Raw genomic sequence first — 22,202 nt, forward strand, 5'->3', positions numbered from 1 at the left:
GCTGACGCGGGCTCCGCCCCCGCCCCCCAAAGCAACGCGCCCCGCGGCGCCCCCGGCCCCGGGCCCCGTGGTGGGGGCGGGGCGGGCAGGGCGCGCGCGGCGCGTACCCGGCGCCCGCTGACGCCAGAGACAGGGGGCGGCACCCGCAGCGCACGCCTAACCAATAGTCAGCCGGGACTCACGCCCGGACTCGGCCTCCGCCAATCAGACTCCCGAGGGGGCGGGCGCCCCCGGGTCCCCGGCGGCGCGCGGGGCGTGGCCTGCGCGCAGCGCCTATAAAGGCGGGCGGCGGCGGCGGCGCCATTTTGCGGACGGCGAGCAGCGGCGGGGCGCGGGGAGGCGCAGCGGGGGTTTTGCTGGTTTCGGACCCGAGCGGCCGGATGGTGAAATCCTCCCTGCAGCGGATCCTCAACAGCCACTGCTTCGCCAGAGAGAAGGAAGGGGACAAAGCCCGCGCCGCGCACGCCAGCCACACCATGCCGCGCCTGAGCCTGCCCGGCGGCAGCGGCGGCCGCAGCGCCGAGAGGTGAGCGCCCCGCCCCCGCCCGAAGCTTCCAGAAGCGCCGGCCCGCGGGGAGGCGGCTCGGGGCGGGGTCTCGGCCGCGGAGGGGGCGGGGCGCTCCCTGGGGGCCAGCGCCGCCCCCCCGTGCCCGGCTCCCCGCGGCGGGGTCGCGCCTTGGGGCGCTGGGGGGGTGCGTGGGGGTCGCGGGAGGAGGCCTGGGGTGCTGTGTGGGGCGGGGGGCCGTGGGGGTCGCGGGAGGAGGGCTGGGGTGCCGGGTGGGGCGGGGGGCCGTGGGGGTCGCGGGGCCGTGGGGGTCGCGGGAGGCGGCCTGGGGTGTCGGGTTGGATCGGGGATGGGAGCCTGCGGGGACCCTGGGGGTCGCGGGAGGAGGCCTGGGGAGCCTGGGGGGGCCGTGGGGGTCGCGGGAGGCGGCCTGGGGTGCCGGGTGGGGTCGGGAGTCCTCTGGGGGCGTAGGGGTAGCGGGAGGAGGGCTGGGGTGCCGGGTGGGGCGGGGGGGCGTAGGGGTCGCGGGAGGAGGGCTGGGTCGCGGGGGGGGGCGGGAGACGGAGCGCGGGCCCGCGGGGGCGGTGGGGCGGGGTCAGCCCGGCCGGGGGTCGCTGCCGGGCCCCCCCCCCCCCCCCGCGCCGCCGTGCAAGATGGAGGCGGCTTCGGGGCCTGCGGACGCCGCGCGGCAAATGGCTGCTTTCGCCGCGGCCGAGGTGACGCAAGATCCCCGCAGGGCCTCCCCCCACGGCTGTCGTCACCCGGGTCCGGGGCCTCGGTGGTGCTCCTGATGTCCCTCACCCACCCCTGAAGATCCCAGGTGGGCGAGGGGATAGCCAGAGGGATCCCAGCCTCGCGGCCGCGCCGCTGTACTCGGTGAGTCCGGCCCCGCACCCCGCCCCGGGTCGCACCCCCGCCCTGCCCCCGCACCCACAGCCGCCCCCGCCGGCCCCGCGCGCCCCGCCCCGCCCCGGCTCTGACGCGCGCCCCCGCAGGACCAGCGGCTGAGCGTGACCGAGGAGCTGACGCCGAGCGGCCAGACGCGGGTCCTGCACGTGCGCTCGCGGCTCTCGGACGCCCGGCAGGTCAGCTGGAGGGCCGTGCTGAGCGCCAACCGCCTGTACGTGGAGCTGCCGGCCGGCGCGCTGCCCGAGGGCTGCAAGGACAGGTGAGGGGCGGGCGGGGCAGGGCGGCAGGGGCGGGGCGGGCCGGGCCGGGCTCACGCGCCTCCCCGCAGCCTCGCGGTGCTGCTGGAGTTCGCGGAGGAGCAGCTGCGCGCCGAGCACGTCTTCATCTGCTTCCCCAAGAACCGCGAGGACCGAGGTGGGGGCGCGGGCGGGCAGGGGGCTGAGGGGGTGCGGGCGCCGTGCGGGGCGGGCGGGGCGGGGCGGGCGGGGGGCGCGGATCGGGGCGGGGGCTCGCGGGGCGGGGCGGCGGGGGGCTCGGGGCGCCCCTCCCCGGCTGACCCGCCCGCCCGCCCGCAGCCGCCCTGCTCCGCACCTTCGGCTTCCTGGGCTTCGAGCTGGTGAGGCCGGGGCACCCGCTGGTGCCCGCGCGGCCCGACGCCTGCTTCCTGGCCTACTCGCTGCAGGGCTAGCGCCGCCCGCGCTGTGCCCGCCATGAACGCCCGCGGACCCGTGTCGTGTTTGTGATACTGAAGTGTTTGCTTTAATTCTAAATAAAAGTTTATATTTTACTTTTCCACTGCTGCGGTGCTGTGGGTCCACTCGTGGGGGGGCCTGGTGCGGACCCCGCGCCCCGCAGCCCGGCCCTGCTCCTGGAGTTGCGGCTTAAGGCCGCGACCTTCGGGGCGTCGGGGGAGCACTTCCGGGTCGCGTTGTGCGGGGGGGCCGGAGCGACAATGAGAGACCTCTGAGACGCGATTCTTAGGGTTGATTTATTTGGATGAATTAGACCAATCCACTCCCCGGGGGGATGCATCCGGACATGACCGGGCCAGACCCCCCTCAGCCAAGTGGACTCGCCGAGGGGCGGGGAGCGCGGAGACCCGGTGCGGGCGGTGGGTGGGTGGGCGGGCGGGCGGACGCCCCAAGCTCCAGGGGGCTCCCCTTACCCCAGACCCCTGCCCATCGCGGGCCCCGGAGGCCTCGCCGAGCCGCCGGCGGCGCCGCGCTCGGGGTCGGGGTCAGTCCCACAGCAGCTCCAGGGCCTGGGCCAGCGACGCCTCGGTGGCCTCGGCCAGGTACTCGCAGCACAGCCAGTCCTGCAGGTCGGGCGCCAGGCCCCCCGCCGCGCGCTCCCCCAGCTGCAGAAGCAGCCCCGCGCGGCGCACCTGCAGCCAGCGCCCCAGCGGCGCCCCGCGGCCCTGCAGCTCCTGCCCGGGCCCCCAGAGCAGCGCCTGCAGCGCGCCGCGCGCCCGGGCCGCCGAGGGCAGCGCGCGGGGCAGCTGGGCCGCCAGGCGCTGCAAGCCCGCGACCAGGGGCGAGGCCGCGGGAGGCGCGGGGGCGCCGAGCAGCGCGCGGAGCAGGCGGCCCAGCTGCAGCGCGTGGGCGCCCGCGGGCCCTGCCGGCGCCTGGCCGGCGCAGCCGAGGTCGGCGAGCAGCAGGCGCGGGGGCCCCGCGGCCGCACAGCCCCGCGGCGCGGCCAGCAGCAGGTTCTGGGCGCGCAGCTCGGCCAGCGCCGCGCCGCGCGCCTCCAGGTGCTCCAAGGCCGCGCTCAGCTGCAGCAGCAGCAGGGCCACGGCCCACGCCAGCTCCCGCGGCCGCCGGGCGCGCACCTCCTGCAGCCACTGAGCCACGGTGCGCTCCGGCACCTCGGCCGCCAGCGCCACGGGGCCTGTCCAGGGCGCCGCGGGCAGTGCGCCCTCGGGCAGCAGGCCACACAGCCCCTGCAGGTTGAAGTGGGGCGCCAGCGCGGCCTGCAACTCCAGGCTCCGGGCGTGCGCGGCCTCCGCCCCGGGCTTGGGCACCTGTGGGGGCAGAGGGCGTGGTCAGCGCGGTGACCGGTGACCGCTGGGTTTCTGGTAGTTTCCGCCCGGCTCTGAGGAAGATTAAACCCAGGGGGTACCGTGTTGGAGGGTCCGAACCTTCGGTTTGCCCCCGGCCCCGCCCTTTCTGCCCACCTGCTAAAGTGGGAGGGGCCTATGATCCCTTATTTTTAATTTTAATTAGCCCGTTGCTCTGAGCGCAGACTCCCTAGAGTCCTGGGCCCCTGAAGGCGGGGAAGGGGTACGACGAGACCCCCTCCCAAGGGTCACACACACCCCCCTTGGGCGCGGGGCGGGGCCGGCTCACCTTGGCCGCCAGCACGTGCCAGGCGTCGCCTTGCACGCGCACCACGCGGTAGTAGAGCGCGTCCCCGCTCTCCACGCACGGCGAGCTGTCCAGGAGGCGGAAGCTGTGTCCGGGGCGGCAGGGCCCGGGGCGGCCGCCCGTGAGCCGGGCCTGCAGCCGGGCGTGGACGCTGCGCAGGCCCTGGAGCTGCAGGGCGGCCAGCGCGGCGAGCAGCGCCCCCGGGCTGTGCAGCTCCCCGGGGCTGAGGGCCAGCTCTGTAGGACAGGCCGGCCCCGCCTCGGCCTGGCTGTCGTCCGCGTCCACGCTGTGGGACCCCAGCAGGGGCCTCCGCGTGGAGCCGGGACCGGGGCCCGAGTCTGTGGGCAGGGACTGGGTGCGGGTTAAGGCCTTCTTGGGCAGGGCTGGGGGCGGCGGGTCGGGGGCGAGGGAGCCGGGTGTCCGCGGGCAGCCGGCCTTGGAGGGCAGCAGGTGGGCGCGGACCTCACCTGCGGGGGGGGGGCAGTGAGCGCCGCGGCTCCAACCCCAGCGGCCATCTCCCCAAGGCCCCGCCCCCACCGCGTCCCGGGCCCTGCACCAGGTGGTCGGGCCAGGCTCCCGCGCCGCCCCCCACCGTGGGGGCCCCCAGGGCCGGGCGCGGCGGCTCACCGAGGTTGCCGTAGGTGGGCTCCGCGGTCTCTGGGCGGTTCATGCTGCTGGGGCGGCAGTGGGGCACAGGCGCTGGCGTGGGTGGGGTGCGGGGGCCAGGGGCGCGTTCCCTCCTCCGGGAGGCAGGAGGGTCCCCGTGGGCCTTCGGGGTGGTCCGGCCTGCGGGCGCCCAGCTCTCAGCCCTCCCACCCGGGAGCCCCCTACTTTGAGGACCGGCGTGAACTCCGAGTGGGGGAGAGGCAGCCTGGTGTCCCCAGCACCGCGGGCAGGAAACGCTCGCAACCGTCAGACCGCAGGCCCAGCCCGTCACTTCCCCACTGCCCACTGCCCGCCCGCTGGACCCGGGCCAGCGCAGGCCCAGCGCAGGCCCAGCAGCAGGGGCAGGGACCGTGAGTGGGCGGCTCGCCCTGGGGCTGCCTCGCCCGCAGCATCGTCTGAGACCCCCCCGGTGACCCCGCCCAGCCGGGCCTGGCTGAGTGACCGCGGGGACTGCCTGTCGCCCTCTGTGCTGGTCCGGCCACACTGGTTGTGTATCCCGGTCCGGCCACACTGGCTGCGTATCCCCTCTCACCTCCTGCCCCTGCGGCCCTACGCATTTATTTTAAAAAGACAATTTCTCAGGGCCGCCGCTGTGGCGCAGTGGGCTGAGCCTCCGCCTGCAGTGCCCGCATCCCACAGGGACGCCGGTTCGAGTCCCGGCTGCTCCGCTTCCGATCCAGCTCCCTGCTGTGGCCTGGGAAAGCAGTGGACGATGGCCCAGGTCCTTGAGCCCCTGCACCCGCATGGGAGACCCGGATTGAGCTCCTGGCTTTGGCCTGGCCCAGCACTGGCTGCTGTGGCCATCTGGGGAGTGACCCAGTGGATGGAAGACCCCTCCCTCCTCTCTCTCTCTCTCTCTCCTTTAAAAACACAAAGGAGGCCGATTCCCAGGTGATGACTGGGGCCATCCCAGGCTCATGGCTCCCCAGTTTGTACACAGAGAGGGGTGCAGCCTCCCCCAGACCCTCGCAGGACGGGGCAGGAGGGGGCGGTGCCCTGTCTCCGGCCAGAATCGGAATAGGCTGGGACCCCAGGAAGGGGGGGCTGGCGGGCTGAGCCTGGAGAGAGCGGGAGGCACCTGGGGGTGCGGGGCCCCTGGATCCTGCGCCTGGTCCCCAGAGCCCTCCCCGAAGGGTGGGGCTTCCCGATTAGAGGAGGAAGTTGGGGGTTCCGCTTCCTCCTGGCCCCCCTCGGTCGGAAGGGGAGGGAGGAGCCCGGGGCGGGCCCCTGGCAGCAGCGTGGGCCCCCCTGAAGCGTCCCCTCCTGTGTCCTCTCCGTGGGGGTCATTCTCCGGGCCTCGGGGACCCCGGCCGGCCCCGCCCCCGCCCTCTGCGCCCCGCCTTGGCCGTTAAGGAAAACCTGAAGTTGCTATTAAATCAGGGTCGCTTTATTGGATTCCAACCAAGACAGCAGGGAAGGGGGCTGTGGGGGGCCGTGGGTGACGCCGGGATGGGGCGGCCGGGGGCGGGGAGGCCCCAGCGTTCTGCCGTCGCTGTCCCTGTCCACCCCGTCTGTGATGCGGCTGAAGGCACTTGGATGTCGTTTTGGGGGGCCCTTGGGGTTCTGCCTGCCTCGTGGGGGCGGGGCTTCAGCCCCAGGCGTGCCCCTGCGTGTCCAGGGCTCCGGCCGGGCAGGAGGGGACCCTGCCTCTGGACGCACACCCCTGAGCCTCGGCCCCGCCCTGCAGAGGGCGCTGTCGGTCCCAGGGGCCCCCGCGGCCGGGCAGCACAGCTGGCTCCGGGCCTCCCGGGGGTGGCCAGGCCACACGCGGTCACCATGCTGAGGTCACGGACGGTCGCCATCTGCCATCCGAGTTCTGCTCGCTCACGCCGGTGACGGGGGCCCGGCCCTTCACAGCCAGCGGCAGTGGTCCTGGGGGAGCTGGGACCCCCCCACGCCCCGCAGAGCGGCAGCGGCCGGGGTCGCCTGGCCATGGCTGGGTCCCGCCCCCCCCCCAGCGGAGTCAGCTTCCCTGGCCGCCCCCACGCTGCTGGGCTTCCCCTGTGGGCAGTGGGTCAGTGGGGGCCACAGCGGGGGGGGGAGGGAGGTCCCCCCAGCTGGCCTGGCGAGAGGACCCCCGGAGGCCCCACCCAGCGCCAGCTGCGGGGCAGGTGGAGGCGGCTGGCGGTGTGGCTCCCGCCCACGGGCAGCCCCAGTGGGCCAGTGTCCCGGCGTGAGCCATGCTGTCTCTAGTGCGAGCCATGCGTGTCCCTGTGTGTCATGTATGTCCATTGGGCCATGCATGTCCCTGTGTGAGCCATGTGTGTTCCTGTGTGACCTACGTGTGGCTCTGGTGTGTCCGTGTCAGCTATGTGTGTCCCTGGCGTGAGCCATACATGTCTCTGCTGTACCATGTCTGTCCCTGTATGAGCCATGCGTGTCTCTGTGTGTCATGTATGTCCATGTGAGCCATGCCTGTCCCTGTGTGACCTATGTGTGTCCATGTGTGACCCATGCATGTCCCCGGGTGTCATGTGTGTCCCTGGTGGGAGCCATTCATGGCTCTGCTGTATGTCCCTGTATGAGCCATGCGTGTCCCTGTGTGTCATGCGTGTCTCTGGCGTGTCGTGTGTCCATGTGAGCCATGCCTGTGCCCGGTGAGAGCAGTGGTCTCAGAGCATCCCTTACGCCCCCGGGGGCCGCTCTGGAGCCCACGGCCTGACCCAGGGCTAGCTGGGTGCGAGCTGCGTGTGGGGTCCCAGGTGTGCAGCGTGTGCTCTGTGTGTGGGGGGCGGCCAGGGGACAGCGGCGCAGGCCTCCCAGGCACCACCCCTTGGCCCCCCACCCCGCAGGAGCCAGCCAGGTGGGACAGGGACAAGGACAGGAGCCCTACGGGGCAGCAGCTGGCGCCTCCTGGCCTGCACTGAGGGCCCAGCCCCCAGCCACGCGCTGTCCCCTCTCCAGCAGGGCGGGGCGTGGACACCTCTAGAACCCGCAGCCGAGAACCAGCCCTGCCCGGGCGGCCGGCGAGGAGGGGGAGCGGAGCCCAGCGCAGGTGGGGCCGCCCCTCCCCCTGCACAGGTGGGGCCCCCACCCCGCACGGCGGCCGTGCGCCCTCCCGCCCCGCGCGCCCTCAGATCATCTTCATGTTGGACTTGCGCGCGCTGCCCGGGCCCGCGGCCGTGCGCCCTCCCGCCCCGCGCAGGGGGGCCGCCCCTCCCCCTGCACAGGTGGGGCCGCCCCTCCCCCGCACGGCGGCCGTGCGCCCTCCTGCCCCGCACAGGGGGGCCGCCCCTCCCCCGCAGGGTGGCCGTGCGCCCTCCCGCCCCGCGCGCGCCCTCAGATCATCTTCATGTTGAACTTGCGCGCGCTGCCGGGGCCCGCGGCCGTGCGCCCTCCCGCCCCGCACAGGTGGGGCCGCCCCTCCCCCTGCACAGGGAGGGCCGCCCCTCCCCCGCACGGCGGCCGTGCGCCCTCCCGCCCCGCGCGCGCCCTCAGATCATCTTCATGTTGGACTTGCGCGCGCTGCCCTGGCCCGCGCCGTGCGCCCTCCCGCCCCGCACAGGTGGGGCCGCCCCTCCCCCTGCACAGGGGGAGCCGCCCCTCCCCCGCACGGCGGCCGTGCGCCCTCCCGCCCCGCACCGGTGGGGCCTCCCCTCCCCCGCAGGGCGGCCGTGCGCCCTCCCGCCCCGCACAGGTGGGGCCGCCCCTCCCCCGCAGGGCGGCCGTGCGCCCTCCCGCCCCGCACAGGGGGGGCCCTCCCGCCCCGCGCGCGCCCGCCCTCAGATCATCTTCATGTTGAACTTGCGCGCGCTGCCCGGGCCCGCGGCGGCGGCCGGGCCGTCGGCCTTGCGGAACGAGTACTCCACGGAGAAGCTGTTCTTGTGCTGCCCGCGGCCGCGGCTCCAGGCGAAGAGCAGCAGGAAGCAGAAGAGGACGACGCCCAGGAAGGTGATGCAGCCCATGGCCGTGGACACCAGGATGGTGGTGAGGTCCAGCGGCGAGCGCGCGGCCGCCTGCGTGTCGTTGCGGCCGCGGCCCGGCGTGGCGTTGGCGGCGGCCGGCTCGGGCTGCACGGCCAGCGTGGCGAAGTAGGTGTCGTTGCCGCCCGCGTTGCTGGCCACGCACGTGTAGGTGCCGCTGTCCTGCGGCCGCGCGTCCGCGATCTCCAGCGTGCCCCCGGGCAGCAGGCGCGCGCGGCCCGCGCTCTGCGCCGTCACCACGCGGTGCTGCGGCGTGACCCAGGCCACGGTGGGCGCCGGCTCGCCCTCGGCGCGGCACAGGAAGCGCACGGCGTCGCCGGCCGCCGCGGCCACGCGCTGCAGCCGCCGCTCGCGGATCTTGGGCTTGCGGCACACGAAGTACTCAAACAGCACGGCGTCGGGCAGGCTGCGCAGCGCGTCCCCGCGCACCTCGGCCGGCGTGGCGCAGGCCGGCAGCCGCCCGTCGAAGTTGAGGGTCTTGCGGCGCTGCACGATCCACAGCAGGCGGCAGTCGCAGGCCAGCGGGTTGCCGTCCACGCGCAGCGTCTCCAGCGTGTTCACCGAGTGGAAGGTGCTCTCCTCCAGCGTGGACAGCAGGTTGTTGGAGAGGTTGAGCAGGCGGATCTGGCGCAGGCCCAGGAAGGCCTGCGGCTCCACGACGGCCAGCAGCGCGCCGGCCAGGTGCAGCTCGCGCAGGCGCACCAGGTCGCGGAAGGAGCCGCGCGGGAGCGCGCTGATGGGGTTGTGGGAGAGGTTGAGGCAGGTGAGGTGCGCCTGGTGGCGCAGCGCGGCGGCCGGCACGGCGGTGATGTTGGTGTGCGTGACGGACAGCGAGGTGAGGTTGAGGCCGCGCAGGCTGCCCGGCGCCACGTCCTCCAGCAGCGGCCAGTTGTCGATCTCCAGGTGCCGCAGGCCGGGCAGCCGCTGGAAGTTCTGGTCCTCCAGGGCGGCGATGGCCAGGTGGCGCAGGCGCAGCGCGCCCAGCCCGCGCAGCTGGCCCAGCGCCTCGGCCGACAGCGCCGTGAGGTTGCAGCGCTCCAGCGTGAGCTCTCGCAGCGCCAGCAGCCCCGCGAAGGCGCGGCGCGAGATGAACACCAGGTCGTTGTCGCCCACCTCCAGCGTGCGCAGGCTGCGCAGGTCCTGGAAGGCGTAGTCCAGCAAGATCACCAGCTTGTTCTCGCTCAGGTCCAGCAGCGTGAGGTTGTCCAGGCGCGTGAACACGCCCGCCGGGATGAGCTTGAGCTGGTTCCCGCGCAGGCGCAGCACGCGCAGGCGCGGCAGGTGCGCGAAGGCGCCCGGCTCCACGTGCGCGATCACGTTGAGGCTGAGGTCCAGCTCCTCCAGCGCCGGCAGCGCGGCCAGGTCGCCGGGGTTCAGGCAGCGGATGCGGTTGCGGCTGAGCCCCAGCACGCGCGTCTCGGCGGGGATGCCCTCGGGCACGGCGGTCAGGCGGCGGCGCGCGCAGGCCACGGCGCGGGTCTGCGCGGTGCACTCGCAGCGCGCGGGGCAGCCGCCGGCCGGGGGCGGCGCCGCGGGCAGCAGCAGCAGGTGCAGGCTCACGAGGCTCAGCCAGGAGGTCATGGTGCGCAGCCTGGGCCTAGGGCCGGGCCACCATCCTGCGCCCCTGAGGGTGGAGGCAGCGTTAGCACCGGCCCGCATGCGCACCGCGTGCCTCACGGCGCACGCCCCAGAGGCCTGGACACCAAACAGCTGGGACGTCACGGCCAGCGCTCCCAGCGGCCAGCCCCGGACAACAGCGCGAGTCCAGCCCCGCTTGGGCGCCGGTTCGAGTCCCGGCCGCTCCCTGCTAGCGCGCCAGGGAAAGCGGAGGAAGACGGCCCTAGTGCTGGGACCCCCCGCGCACCCCCGAGGGAGACCCGGATGGAGCTCCTGGCTCGGGTCTGGTGCAGGCCTGGCTGTTGCGGCCATGGGGGAGTGAGCCGTGGATGGAAGGCCTCTCTCTCTCCCTCTCTCTGTCACTCTGCTTTTCAAGCAAATATTAAATAAATACCAATCTTTAAGAAAAAGTCCCACGGGCAGCACGGCCCACGCGGCCCGGGGCAGACCAGGCTCTGATGGCCGCTGTGGGAGGCCGGACACACAGGCCCCACGCGTGGGCCCCACCCGCGGGACACGCCCGGGACGCGGGCTCCACGGGGGCGGGAAGTGGGCGTGTGGTCGCCAGGGGCTGGGAGACTGCTCCGCGGATTCTTTGGGGTGAAAGAATGTTCTAGAATTAGCTCGGATGGCTGGCAGTGCTGTGAACACACTGGAAACTCCTGAATTGTGTAGGCTGCTTTGTTTAAGATTATTTATTTGAAAGGCAGAGTTAGAGAGAGAGAGAGAGAGAGGTCTTCCATCCGCTGGGTCACTCCCCAGATGGCCACAACATGGCCAGGAGCCAGGAGCTCCATCCGGGGCTCCCACGCGGGTGCAGGGCCCAGCACCGGGCCATCTTCTCCCACCTCCCCCAGGCCACAGCAGGGAGCTGGATGGGAAGTGGAGCAGCCGGGACTCGAACCGGTGCCATGTGGGATGCAGGCCCTGCAGGCGGAGGCTTAGCCCGCCGGGCCACAGCGCTGGACCCAAACTGTGTGCTTTCAAATGCTGACTCCCAGGCTGGCCACTGGGCCTGGGGCTGAGATGGCCATGGCCTACGCCAGCAGCCCTGGCTGGATGTCCAGCCGGGTCCTGGGAGGCAGCGGGGGGGGGGGGGCTGCAGCACCTTAGGGTGCCAGGTGGGGGAGGGGCGCTCCAGGCTGGGCGAGCGGCAGGTGTAAAGGCCCTGAGGCACAGTGGGGGCTCCCGTGGAGTGTGTGGGGCCAGAGTGGGAGCTCAGCGGGGGAGGGCACGGGGCCACAGGGGTCACGGCGGCCGGCAGCTGCAGCTGGACCCTGGGGCTGGCGCGGGGTCCGAGCTGCCACACGGCGGCCGGCCGGCAGCGCTGCCCGCCCCCCTCGCCCGGGCCACGCCGCTATTTCTGGATCCCAACAGCTGAAGCCCCCGGGCGTCCCAGCCCCCCACCCCCACCCCATCTGCTCCCTCTCCAGCCTGGAGGGGGCCCATCTGCTGCGGCCCCCCCACCGGGGCAGCCTCGGGCTCCTGGGCCTCCCAGGGTGGGGTGGGGTTAACCCACGCGGAGCCACATCCGGCGCCCACCCCGGCCCTGCCTCGCTGGCACCCGCCCCTGCCAGGGCCACCCGGCCGGGCCGAACACCTGCTCCCGGCGGCACTGAGGGGCTGACTGCGCCTGCTCTGCGGCCCCCACGGCTGTGCCTCCGCGGGCCCGGCCCTGGCGCCCCTTCCCGGGCCAAGGCGGGGCCAGGACGGGGCTGGGGCCCAGGGCCACCGCGTGGCTGCCGTCCAGGGCCCCAGCGCCTCCCAGACGGGGAAACTGAGGCTCGCCCGGCCACTGCCGACGGCTGAGCAGGTCCTGGGGGACACTGGCCCCTTCATTCATTGCCGGCTGTAGGAGCCCGGCACCCCTCCAGGGGGTGGAGCCCCCCCCAGGGCTCATCCCCCAGGGCCAGCCGCCAGCAGCGCCCCCTCCTCCCGTCCCACGTCACACCCCCCAGGGCAGAGGCTGAGCCTGGGAGAAGTCGGGGGACACAGCCCTGAGCGGGGGCGGCTGCGGGAGACCCCCACTGCGTGACCACAGACCCACTTCCTGCCTGGAGTCACCCCCGACCCACTTCCTGTCTGGAGTCACCCCCCGACCCACTTCCTGTCTGGAGTCACCCACCTTAGACCCACTTCCTGTCTGTGGAGTCACCCCCCGACCCACTTCCTGTCTGAATTCACCCCCCCGACCCACTTCCTGTCTGATCCCCCCCCCGGCCCACTTCCTGTCTGTGGAGTCACCCCCCGACCCACTTCCTGTCTGAATTCACCCCCCCGACCCACTTCCTGTCTGGAGTCACCCCTGGCCCACTTCCTGTCTGATTCTACCCCCCCCCGGCCCACTTCCTGTCTGGGGTCACCCCCCTGGCCCACTTCCTGTCTAAATTCACCCCCCCGACCCACTTCCTGTCTGTGGATTCTCCCGCCCTGGACCCACTTCCTGTCTGATTCTCCCCCCCCCCGGCCCACTTCCTGTCTGGGGTCACCCCCCCGGCCCACTTCCTGTCTAAATTCACCCCCCGACCCACTTCCTGTCTGTGGATTCTCCCGCCCTGGACCCACTTCCTGTCTGGAGTCACCCCCCGACCCACTTCCTGTCTGAATTCACCCCCCGACCCACTTCCTGTCTGGAGTCACCCCCTGGCCCACTTCCTCTCTGGAGTCACCCCCTGGCCCACTTCCTGTCTGGGGTCACCCCCTGGCCCACTTCCTGTCTGATCCCCCCCCGGCCCACTTCCTGTCTGATTCTCCCCCCCCCCGGCCCACTTCCTGTCTGGGGTCACCCCCTGGCCCACTTCCTGTCTAAATTCACCCCCCCGGCCCACTTCCTGTCTGGAGTCACCCCTGGCCCACTTCCTGTCTGATTCCCCCCCCCCCCGGCCCACTTTCTGTCTGATTCTCCCCCCTGGCCCACTTCCTGTCTGGGGTCACCCCCTGGACCCACTTCCTGTCTGAATATCCCCCCCGGCCCACTTCCTGTCTGGGGTCACCCCCGGCCCACTTCCTGTCTGATTCTCCCGCCCTGGCCCACTTCCTGTCTGGGGTCACCCCCCTGGCCCACTTCCTGTCTGGGGTCCCTGCTCTGGTCCGTCAGTGGGGCCTGCCAGCGGGGCCCTTTGTGTCTGTGTCAGGTGGACAGACGGGAGCCGGCCACAGAGGCCAGGACAGTGCAGACGCCAGGGACAGGATCCTGCTTGTCCGCCGCGGCCAGGGAGAGGCGGGGAGCGGGTGCCCGAGCCCACGCAGGGCGTGTGGGGGAGGGGGCAGAGGGTGGGGAGGGGCCGGGGGCCGGGCCCCTGCTGTGTCCACCCCAGGCCGGGGTCCCGGGAGCACCCGGGGTGCGAGTGGCCTGCAGGTCTTCGGGGCGGGGCCTGGGACTGTGCCTCGGTCTCCCCTTCTGCACGAGGGACTCGTGGGATGGGGCGTGGGGGGCACCCGCCCGGTGGGGCCCCACAGACGGCGTGGGCCTGGGCTCAGCAGGGCCTCAGCCCCCAGAGACGGCCATGTCCGCGTCCCTGGCCCCTGTCGCGGCGCCTCCCGGGGAAGGACCGGGGACAGGACAGGGTCCGGGGGTTGGGGGCTGCCCCGGCTGCGAGGGACACGGCTCCCTCTGACCCCCAGGGCGGGGGATCCGCAGGCCCTGGGGGCGGGGCCTCGCGGAGGAGGTGGCCCCCAGGATGGGGGCGGCCCGCGTCCTAGATCCGGGCCCCCCCGGGGGTTTCCGTCCCTGACATTCATTAAGCCCTAATTAGGCTGCACCTGCTGTCAGTCCCGGCCAGCCCTCGGGGGCGGGGGGCGGGGGGCTGCGACCCACTTTCCAGGACATTGTGCACCGGGCCGGGCAGTCCAAGGAGAAGGGGAGCCCGAGGCGCCGCCGGCCGCACCAGGTCAGCGTTCGGGACCGGGTCCGAGCCCAGCTCCCCTCCACGGAGCCCCAGCCCCTGCTGCTCCGCGGCCTGGGACTGACAGGCGGTGGTGGGCGGCGCGCGGGGGGGAACCACCCCAAGGTGCCGTGCCTGCTGCCGGGGTGTGACTCAGGGGCGCCGGCAGTGGCAGGCGGCAAACCTCACGTCCCGCTCAGCCCTGCGCTTGTGTGGGGGCCGGCAGCCGGAGCTGCCCCCACTCCACAGACGGGAACACTGAGGCCACACTTGGGCACGGCTGGGCCGGCGTCTACTGAGTCTCCCAGCGCAGTCCCCGGCGGCTGCTGGCTCGTCTCAGAGATGAGGTCCCCCAGCCCACCCCAGGCTGCTCCCTCACCCCACGCGCCTCCCATCCCGCACACCTCTTCCAGGGAGCCCTCCCGGACTGCTCTGCCAGCCTTCTGCTCCCGCTCTCCCGCAGCCCCAGGGTCTGTCTGCTGCCAGCCCGGGCCGGAGCCCCCTCCCCACCCCACCCCAGAAGCACCAGGGTCTCAGGCGGCCCTGTGCACCCACGTGGCTTGGCTAGGGGCTGCTGGTTGGCAATGCAGATCCCTGGGCCCCCCAAGTTCTAACTCCATACCTGGGGGCCGGGACACCCGGGTCTCTCCTTGCACCCGGACTTGTTGAATGGGGCTCCCCGGCCAGGGTCCAGGGGCCCCCAAACACCGTGGGCCATGGGGCCCACAGAGAGGGAGCTGGGCCGTGCGCCCCCAAATCCCTCCCGCCAGGCCGAACCGGCCCAGCTGCAGGGGCGCAGCCGTGGTGGTGCGGACCACAGACGCCCCCCCAGGCTGCCGCAGACCCCGGTGCGGGGACAGGAAGGCGCGGGGCCGCCCCCACTCCCCCAGCCACGGCCGGCTCCCCTTCCCGCCCCTCCGGCGGAGCGCACCCGCCCAAGCGTCCCCACCGCCCCGGGGGGCGAGATGCCCACCCGGCTCCGCGCCCCAGGGGAGGGCGGCGGACCCCGCGCGGGGAGCGGACCTCAAAGTTTCCCGGGGTGCGCGGGGAGGGGGCCCAGGGGAGGGGACGCTGTGCGCCGGAGGGGCGCGCGGGGCGATTCCCCCCTGGCGGGGGCTGCGGGCGCGCACAGGGGCGCAGAGCGCGGGCTCTGGGGTGGCCCGGGCCTGCAGGTGCGCCCCGCGCCGGGCCCCGCACCGCCACTCACCTGGGCGGCTCGGCCGCTGACACGGTGCGGGCTGCGGCGCGGGGCCGCCCGGAGCCGACTCGAGCCTCCGCCGCCGCCGCCGCCGCCTCCCGGCTCCGCCGTGCGCGTCCCCGCCGCGCGCGATCGCCGCCTGCCTTCGCGGCGCGCCTGGCGGGGGCGCGCGGGGGCTGTGCGGAGCGGCGCGCGGGCGACTGCGGCCGCAGGTGTGCGAGGACACGTGGACACAGGTGGGGGCTGCGCGCCCCCTAACGCCGCAGGCTGCCCCGTGTGGATCTTTCTGGAACTGCCCCCCAGCCGCTCCGGGCACCTGCCTGGTCCGTCCCCGGGGGCCGCTAGGGTCGCCCCCCACCCCCGTCCTCCCACGCGAGCTCCCGGGGCCGGCCGGGCGGCCGCAGCCACTGGTGTCCGGCCGGGTCCCCGCTGTCGCCGCCGCCGGCTCCCGGGCGTGGGGGGGGGGGGAGCGGGTCTTGGGCGTTGATGGACAGTGAGGAGCGCGGAGCCCTCGCCTTGGCGGGGGAGGGGCGCGGGGGTCCATGCTTCCTCCCTCGTGGGCGCGTCCCAGCCAGGGGTGGGCCCGGCTGCGTTTTCGGAAGGCGGGAGTGGCTCGGACCTTGCGGTCTGGTGTGGGGGTGGGGGGTTGTGCGGCCCGCCCCCCCAGCTCGCGCTCGGGGCAGCAGCCGGGCTTACGCCGAGCGCGCGCCGCGTGCGTGGCCGTGGGGGTGGGGGTGGCGGAGACGCCTTTATGATTCCCATTCTACAGATCTGCAGGCTGAGGCCGGCCCGGAGAGCAAGTGGGGGCCCGGGCCTGGCTGCTGTCACCTTGTGCCGTGCACCCGCCCCCTCCCCCGCCCGCCGCGTGGCTCAGCCACCTGTGACTCAAGCAGCTGGCCTCTCAGACTGTCGCGTTGGCCTGGGGCCCAGACACCACGTCCCCGGAGGCCAGGCCGGCCGGAGCGAGGAGGGGGAGGGGCTGCTCCCCTCCCCCACGGCCCAGGTCCTGAAGGTCACGGCCCCTCTCTGACCCCTGCCTGGAGGGGCCCAGCACCGGGCGGCTGTCCCAGGAGGGGCGGCACCTCTGAGCCGGGGCGCCCTGGGCTGGAGTCTGGGCCCGGCGGTGCGGCCGTGGGGGCCATGGGGGCGGTGCCCTCCAGCCTGGGGGAGGAGCCAGGGCTAGGCTGTCACCCCAGGGCCTTTGCACAGGGTGTTCCCTCACCCGCCCGCCCCCTCGCTTCCCCCACCCCTGCCGCCTTCTGTCCCCAGCGACTTCCTGCTAAGATTGCCCTTTGTCCCCGCCCACGCTGCGTCTGCAGCGGGCACACAGTAGGCGCTCAGCAGATGCCGCTGGGGGACACGGAGGGTGGCAGTTGGTTTCCGGGGACGTGCCCCCCCCCAGCTGTGGCCTTGCCCTGGGCCGGCGTCCCCTGCTCCCTGCCCCAGGGCGGGTGCTCGGCTGACCTGCACCTGCCACTCTGTGGCTGCCAGCAGGGTGAGGGAGGGGCTGCGAGTGACCTTGAGGTGTCCCTGGGCCCCTCCCCCAGCCCCCACCCCCGTGGCCCCTCCTGGAAGGCTGCCCTGGGGTGGAGGGGCGGAGAGAGCGTGGGCGAGGGTGACAGGCACAGGTTGCAGCCTGCCAGGCAGCGGGGCGGCTGTACCTGGTTGCCAAGGTTACGACCGTGTTGCCGTGGAGACGGACCACCTGGGAGGCAAGGCTGTGGGCGGGGCTGGAGGGGGCGCCCCGTGGGGTCCCCAGGGAGGCCCGCAGGTGCCTTGCTTAGGTAACCCCCATCCGTGGCCCTCTGTCTCCAGCGTGGCTGGGGGGCCAGGTGCGAGGGTCCCGGCTGTGGAGGGAGGGAGGCTGTGGGGTGGGGGCGGGTGACACCCCCTGGAATCGCAAACGTCGCCGTGACGGGCTCTGCTGGCCACGCGCTGTGTGCCCGCCCTCCCCTCTCCTCCGAGAGGTGGGAGTGACAGCCGAGCCCGGGGCTGGGGGAGCAAGTGCCGTGGGCGGCGTGACCCCCAGGGGCCCCCACACCATCACTGCCGCCGCAGGCTCGCAGACGGGGGTCCAGGGGAGCCTCGGGGGCAGCCCGGGCTGAGGTTGGCAGCGGGAGCCGCGGAGGGCTGGAGGCAGGGCCGAGTGGGCGGGCGAGTGGCAAAGCCGAGAGGCACACGCGACGCCCCCCACTCTCCCCGGGCCCCCGGGCGCGTGTGGCCCAGCGGCCAAGCTGCCGTCCGGGACGCCCGCATCCCACGTCCGAGGTCTGGGGTCAAGCCCCTCCCCGGAGGCAGCAGGACGGCTCGGGGCCTGGGTCTCCGCCAGCCACGTGGGAGCCGGCAGGAGCCCCCCGCTTCCGTGTGGGACCGCCAGCACCTGGTGCAAAGGTCGGGAGACACAACAGGCCCAGCGCTCGCGGGGGTCAGCAGCGCGGCCCTGTGGCCGGGACAGAGCAGGGGAGGAGTCCGAGGACCACGCAGGACGTGGGTGGTGCTGAGCCCCGTGGGGGAGGGGCAGCCAGGAAGCAGGTGGGCGTTCCTGGGGCGGGGCCCCCTCCCCGTGCCGTGGGACGGCCGCTGTGGCTCCCCTGGGCCCCAGTTGCTGGATTTCGGGGTGAATGGTGTGGGACGCCAGCCGCCGGCCTTCCTCCTGTGTGCCGAGGGTCCGGTGGGCTGGGGCCCGCCCCGTCTCGGCCGCGCCGGCTGTTCCGGTCCTGCCTGCAGGTTTCGGCTCCCCGGCTCCTGGCAGGACTGGTGCTTGGAAGCTTCCGGATCAGTTCTGGGGGTGGAGAGCGCTGAAGGTGACCCCAGCATTTGATGGGGAGAGCTGGGGGGCGCCAGGCGGCCCTGGGGGCGTCCGGGCTGGGCAGGCGTTGGGGACTCGGGGTGGCACCTGTGGGCGCCCGTGCCCCAGCTGTTGTCTGTGCCATCGGATCACCGCCCCGGCTCTCCGGGCGCCGCTGTCCTCACACCTGTCACTGTCCAGCCCCAGGCCAGCACTGGACACCTGGTGGCCGCGGGCCTTCGTTCCTGGGCGAAGCCTGACCCCTGCTGGCCTCCACCGGCACAGCCGAAGGCAGGGTGGGCGGGCAGTGGCTGGAGGAGCGAGCCGGGGAGCTGACCCGGGTCCTGGAGTCCTCCGTAGACGGACACACGTGGGTCCTGCTTGGAGGAGACCACGCGGCCGGGAGCTGGGTGTGGCCGTGCCGCGGGAGGTCTGGAGCCCCCGGCGCCCCAGGTCACGCCCTGGGCGGTCCCCAGCTCAAGGCGACCCCCCCCAGGCCTCCTCCGGTCACGTCCACGCGCGGCCCCTCCCCTGGCCCCTGAGGGGACAGCGCCGTGCCCGGGGGCTGGACCGAGGCTGCCCCTCCTCCTCTCTGCCCCCTCCCCCCGGCTCTGGGCCTCCGTTTCCGCGCCCACGAGGTGGGGGTGGCCTTGGGGTCCTGGCGGGTGCTGGCTGCTCACCCTCTCTGGACCTGATGGGCCTGGGGGGGCACAGGAACCAAGCTACTCCCGGACAGGGTGGGGGCGGGGCTGCCCCTCTGCAGGGTTGGGCTCTGGGTGCCTCCAGGGTCCCGCGGGGGCCTCCGACGACGTCCCCCAGAGCGGGCCCTCTGTGGACAGGACCCAAGGCCTCTGCCAGCGTGCGGAAGCCGTGGGCCGTGACCGTGGGCCGTGCGGCTGCGCCAGACCCCGCGCCCGCGCCAGACCCCGCGCCCTCGCCCAAAGCCCGGGGCCCGGGGGCCGAGGCCTGCGCTGACCTCGGGCGGGGAGCTGGAAGGGCGGGACCCGGGCAGGGGTCAGCGGGCGGCCTCGGTGGGCGGGGGTCTATAGGATCGGCGCTGGGGATCCAGTGTCGCCGCGGCCGCCCCCCCGCAAAAGATTAAACTTCCCGTGGAATACTGAAGGCGAAATATGAAATATTAAACTTGTTCTCTTAAAATATTAAACACCCCGTCAGGGCTGGGCAGGGCCCGTCCGCCTGCTCCCCGGCGCCGCACTTGGCCCCTCACAGGCCCCCCCCCACGGGGCTGCCGCGCGTCTCCCGGCCCCCCCCTGCCCCCCTGCCCCGGGGGGGGGGACAGGAAGCAGCCGAGGGCGGGCGCGGTGCCCTGGTGCTGCCCAAGCTCCTGCCGGGCGCCGCGCCTCCAGGGCCTGGTTGCAGTCCCGGCTCCCTGGGAACGCAGGTGGTGGCCCAAGTCCACGGAGACCCGGGTGGGGCCGGCCCTGCCCTGGAGGCTGTGGGCACCTGGGAGTGGACAGCGGATGGGAGAGCTCCCTGGTCTCTCCTGGGACTCGGTGCCCTGGCACGGGGGCGCTGGTGGAGGCCCTGCTGCACCGGGAGACCCCAGCCCCCGTCACTGCCCCTCCTGGAGGCCAGAGCGAGCCCGGGGGGGCCCGGAGGCACCCAGCTCCACAAGACCCACCCAGCGGCTGACCACACGTGCCGGCCCGAGCCCACTGTAGGCCCTTCTCCCCAAGGCGCCCAGTTTTCTTAAAGTGGTTTATTTATCCGAAAGGCAGAGTTACAGAGAGGCAGAGACAGAGAGAGAGGTCCTCCATCCGCTGGGTCACTCCCAGATGGCCGCGGTGGCCGGAGCTGTGCCGATCCGGAGCCAGGAGCTCCATCCGGGTCTCCCACGCGGGTGCAGGGGCCCACCATTGGTCCATCGTCCACTGCTCTCCCAGGCCACGGCAGGGAGATGATCGGAAGTGGAGCAGCCGGGACTCGAACCCGCGCCCACGTGGGAAGTGGGCCCACAGGTGGCGGCTTTGCCCGCTGCGCCCCCGCGCTCACAGACCAGAGCCACGGCAGGAGGCGGGGCTGGGCCGAGCCGGGGCTGCGAGGGCTCTTTGCGGGGGCGCAGAAACGGGGGGTGCTGCCCTCATCCGCCGTCCTGTCCCTCAGTTGTGAGGCGCCCCCCCCTACCCCGCAGTGCACGGCCCCGGCCCCGAGGTGGCCTCTGACAGGGAGCCCAGGCCAGATGGCTGGGAGCAGGTGCGGGGCCCGGAGCAGCTGGCGCCCGCGGGCCGCAGAGCCCGGTGAGCCCCGTGAGCCAGGGGCCCGGGCTCCAGTGCAGCGCGCGCCTCCCGCGTGCCCCAGCGCCCAGGAGGGAGGGTGCGAGGGGGCGGCGGACGGGGAGGGGTCCCGGGGCCAGGGGCTGAGAAAGCGAGGCGAGCGGGCAGTGGGGCTGCGGCTTTACTGAGCGGGAGCGGGCTGACTCGGGGCGGGCAGGGGCCGAGCTGGCGGGGGTGGGGCCGAGCTGGCGGGGGTGGGGCCCGGGCCGGGGCCGAGGTGGCGGGGCCGGGGCGGGACTGACCCAGGCGGGCAGGGTCCCGGGGGCGGGGCCGAGCTGGGCGGGCAGGGTCCCGGGGGCAGGGGCCGGGGGCGGGGCCGAGGCCGGCCGCCGGCCTAGGCGTCCTGCTGCTGCACGAAGGGGTTCGGGATGGCCTCCATGCCGTCCTGCGGGCAGATGAGCACCACCGAGGTGCCCCTGCACACCACCAGGCCCAGCTGCCGCGTGTCCTCCGTCAGCTTGTACTGGTCGTCGGGATCTGGGGGCGGGGAGGGCTGAGGCAGGCGGGCGGCGGCCGGCACCCGCACCCCGCACAGACAGAGACAGGGTCAGGGACGCGGCCGGGGCGGGGCACAGCAGGCGCAGGGCTGCTGTCAGGGGCGGGGCGGGGCGGGAAGACCGCAACCCCGCGCGGGACCCACCCTCACCGCCCGGCTCCCGCACGGCCTGGGCGTCCCCGGGGGGCGGACCGGCTCACCTCGCATGTGTTCGATGGTGCCGTCCAGCACGAGGTTGAGCAGGGGGTCGAAGCCCTTGAGGATGCCGCTGGCTGGGGCGGGGTGGGGGGGCGTGAGGTCCAGCCCGCCCGCCCAGAGGCGCAGCGCGGGAGCCGGGCGCGGGCTGGGACGGCAGGGCAGCGCGGCCCTGGGTGGGGGAGCCAGTGCGCAGCGCGGGACGCCGCGGTGGTCACTGCTATTCGGGTTCCGGCTCCAGCAACTGAAGGCCGCTGCCGCACCTGCGCGCTGGGGCCCCGACCCCACAGGCTAAAGGGGAGTGGGTGGGCGGGGCCAGCGACCCAGGCCCCCCGCCGGACCCGGCGCGGGCGGCAGGCGAGTCCCGGGCCGGAACACGGCGACCCCGGCCCACAACCACAGCAGACAGCTTGTGGCACGTGGGCTCGGTGGGCTGGTGAGTGTCCTGGGGGGCCGGCCCCACTCCCCTACCGGGGCCAGCGTGCCGGGGAGAGGCCCTCCCGCCGCTGGGTCACTCCCCAGACGGCCTCAACGGCCGGAACTGCGCCGATGCGGAGCGAGGAGCCAGGAGCTCCATCCGGGTCTCCCACGCAGGTGCAGCGGCCCCCAGCACCTGGGCCCTCGTGCACCTGCTCTCCCAGGCCACAGCAGGGAGCTGGACCGGAAGTGGAGCAGCCGGGACTCGAACCCGCGCCCCTATCGCACCCTGGGGACCCTGCCCCCACGCGGGAGACCCGGATGCAGCTCCTGGTCCTACCCGGGCTGCGAACCAGAGAGGGGAGTTCTCGCGCCTTTCCGAAATAAATGCATTTCCGTTTCTAGGGCCGCGGTTCCCACGCGTGCAGGCGCGCCCCCTGGCGGGCGCTGGTGATACCGCAGACCCGGGCACCGGCACAAGCAGGGGGTCCCTGGCGGGGGGCCGCGCCCGCGGAGAGGCCCCGGTGCGGGGCGGCAGCGCGCTGGGGAGACGGGGCCGCGCGCGGGCAGAGCTGCGGGGCCGCCTCCGCTGGCCCCCGCGCCCGCCGCCTCCCGACCCGCGAACGCACGGGGCCGGCGGCGGGGAGGGGGCGGCCTCACCTTCGCGGCCTCCCTGGAACTTCACCCGGATCGTCTTGTCGATGTACTTGGACAGGTCCAAGATGCTCTCCTTCTTCTTCTTCTCTTTGTCCTGCGGGGCAAGCAGAGCGCGTGAGGCAGGGGGCGCGGCCCGACTTCAAGCTCCCCGCCCCGGCTCCGCCGCGCGCTCACCGCCATCTTCCCGCCCCGCGCCGCCCCGCGCAGGCGCCGCCCCGCGGCCTTTGACCCCGGGCGCGCGTGCGCATGCGCCGCGCATGCGCGCAGGCGCCGCCGGGGGTGTTGCCGGG

At 74.0% G+C, this 22,202-nt stretch overlaps 4 protein-coding genes across 4 annotated transcripts; 1 reads left to right on the plus strand and 3 right to left on the minus strand.

The window, feature by feature from the left end:
• The first annotated feature begins 309 nt into the window (after positions 1 to 309).
• OAZ1 (ornithine decarboxylase antizyme 1) lies at positions 310 to 2,209 on the plus strand. Its single transcript, NM_001305001.1, is given in 5 exon segments — positions 310 to 526; positions 1,242 to 1,381; positions 1,501 to 1,673; positions 1,743 to 1,828; positions 1,990 to 2,209. Coding segments are annotated over 5 exon segments (657 nt in total). The 5' UTR covers positions 310 to 380; the 3' UTR covers positions 2,103 to 2,209.
• Positions 2,210 to 2,388: 179 nt separating this feature from the next.
• Positions 2,389 to 4,664, minus strand: PEAK3 (PEAK family member 3). The gene is made up of 3 exons (XM_070058564.2): positions 4,405 to 4,664; positions 3,760 to 4,244; positions 2,389 to 3,434 (listed from the first exon to the last, which is right to left on the minus strand). The coding sequence occupies exons 1-3, from the start codon at positions 4,445 to 4,447 to the stop codon at positions 2,652 to 2,654; spliced, it is 1,311 nt and encodes a 436-aa protein (XP_069914665.2). The 5' UTR covers positions 4,448 to 4,664; the 3' UTR covers positions 2,389 to 2,651.
• A 3,373-nt stretch (positions 4,665 to 8,037) lies between these two features.
• Positions 8,038 to 15,270, minus strand: LINGO3 (leucine rich repeat and Ig domain containing 3). Its single transcript, XM_070058565.2, has 2 exons — positions 15,075 to 15,270; positions 8,038 to 9,990 (listed from the first exon to the last, which is right to left on the minus strand). The coding sequence occupies exon 2, from the start codon at positions 9,945 to 9,947 to the stop codon at positions 8,166 to 8,168; it is 1,782 nt and encodes a 593-aa protein (XP_069914666.1). The 5' UTR covers positions 9,948 to 9,990; positions 15,075 to 15,270; the 3' UTR covers positions 8,038 to 8,165.
• Positions 15,271 to 19,558: 4,288 nt separating this feature from the next.
• LSM7 (LSM7 homolog, U6 small nuclear RNA and mRNA degradation associated) lies at positions 19,559 to 22,151 on the minus strand. The gene is made up of 4 exons (XM_089315270.1): positions 22,087 to 22,151; positions 21,916 to 22,006; positions 20,844 to 20,915; positions 19,559 to 20,624 (listed from the first exon to the last, which is right to left on the minus strand). Exons 1-4 carry the CDS (start codon positions 22,090 to 22,092, stop codon positions 20,482 to 20,484), a joined length of 312 nt encoding a protein of 103 aa, XP_089171396.1. The 5' UTR covers positions 22,093 to 22,151; the 3' UTR covers positions 19,559 to 20,481.
• Between the last annotated feature and the right edge of the window lie 51 nt (positions 22,152 to 22,202).

Source organism: Oryctolagus cuniculus, chromosome 16 (assembly GCF_051225735.1).
Source record: "Oryctolagus cuniculus isolate XC-2025 breed Fujian yellow rabbit chromosome 16, ASM5122573v1, whole genome shotgun sequence".
NCBI classification, from domain to species: domain Eukaryota; kingdom Metazoa; phylum Chordata; class Mammalia; order Lagomorpha; family Leporidae; genus Oryctolagus; species Oryctolagus cuniculus.

What these genes read in the sequence shown, in the direction of transcription:
- PEAK3 (XM_070058564.2), bottom strand. Translation starts at nt 4,447, where the DNA reads ATGAACCGCCCAGAGACCGCGGAGCCCACCTACGGCAACCTCG. An exon ending in GCCCACCTACGGCAACCTCG is followed by an intron (nt 4,245 to 4,404) that starts GTGAGCCGCCGC and finishes CCCCCCCCGCAG; the next exon opens with GTGAGGTCCGCGCCCACCTG. An exon ending in GGCACGTGCTGGCGGCCAAG is followed by an intron (nt 3,435 to 3,759) that starts GTGAGCCGGCCC and finishes CTGCCCCCACAG; the next exon opens with GTGCCCAAGCCCGGGGCGGA.
- LSM7 (XM_089315270.1), bottom strand. An exon ending in GTTCCAGGGAGGCCGCGAAG is followed by an intron (nt 20,916 to 21,915) that starts GTGAGGCCGCCC and finishes ACCCCGCCCCAG; the next exon opens with CCAGCGGCATCCTCAAGGGC. An exon ending in CACCATCGAACACATGCGAG is followed by an intron (nt 20,625 to 20,843) that starts GTGAGCCGGTCC and finishes CCCCGCCCCCAG; the next exon opens with ATCCCGACGACCAGTACAAG.
- LINGO3 (XM_070058565.2), bottom strand. Translation starts at nt 9,947, where the DNA reads ATGACCTCCTGGCTGAGCCTCGTGAGCCTGCACCTGCTGCTGCTGCCC.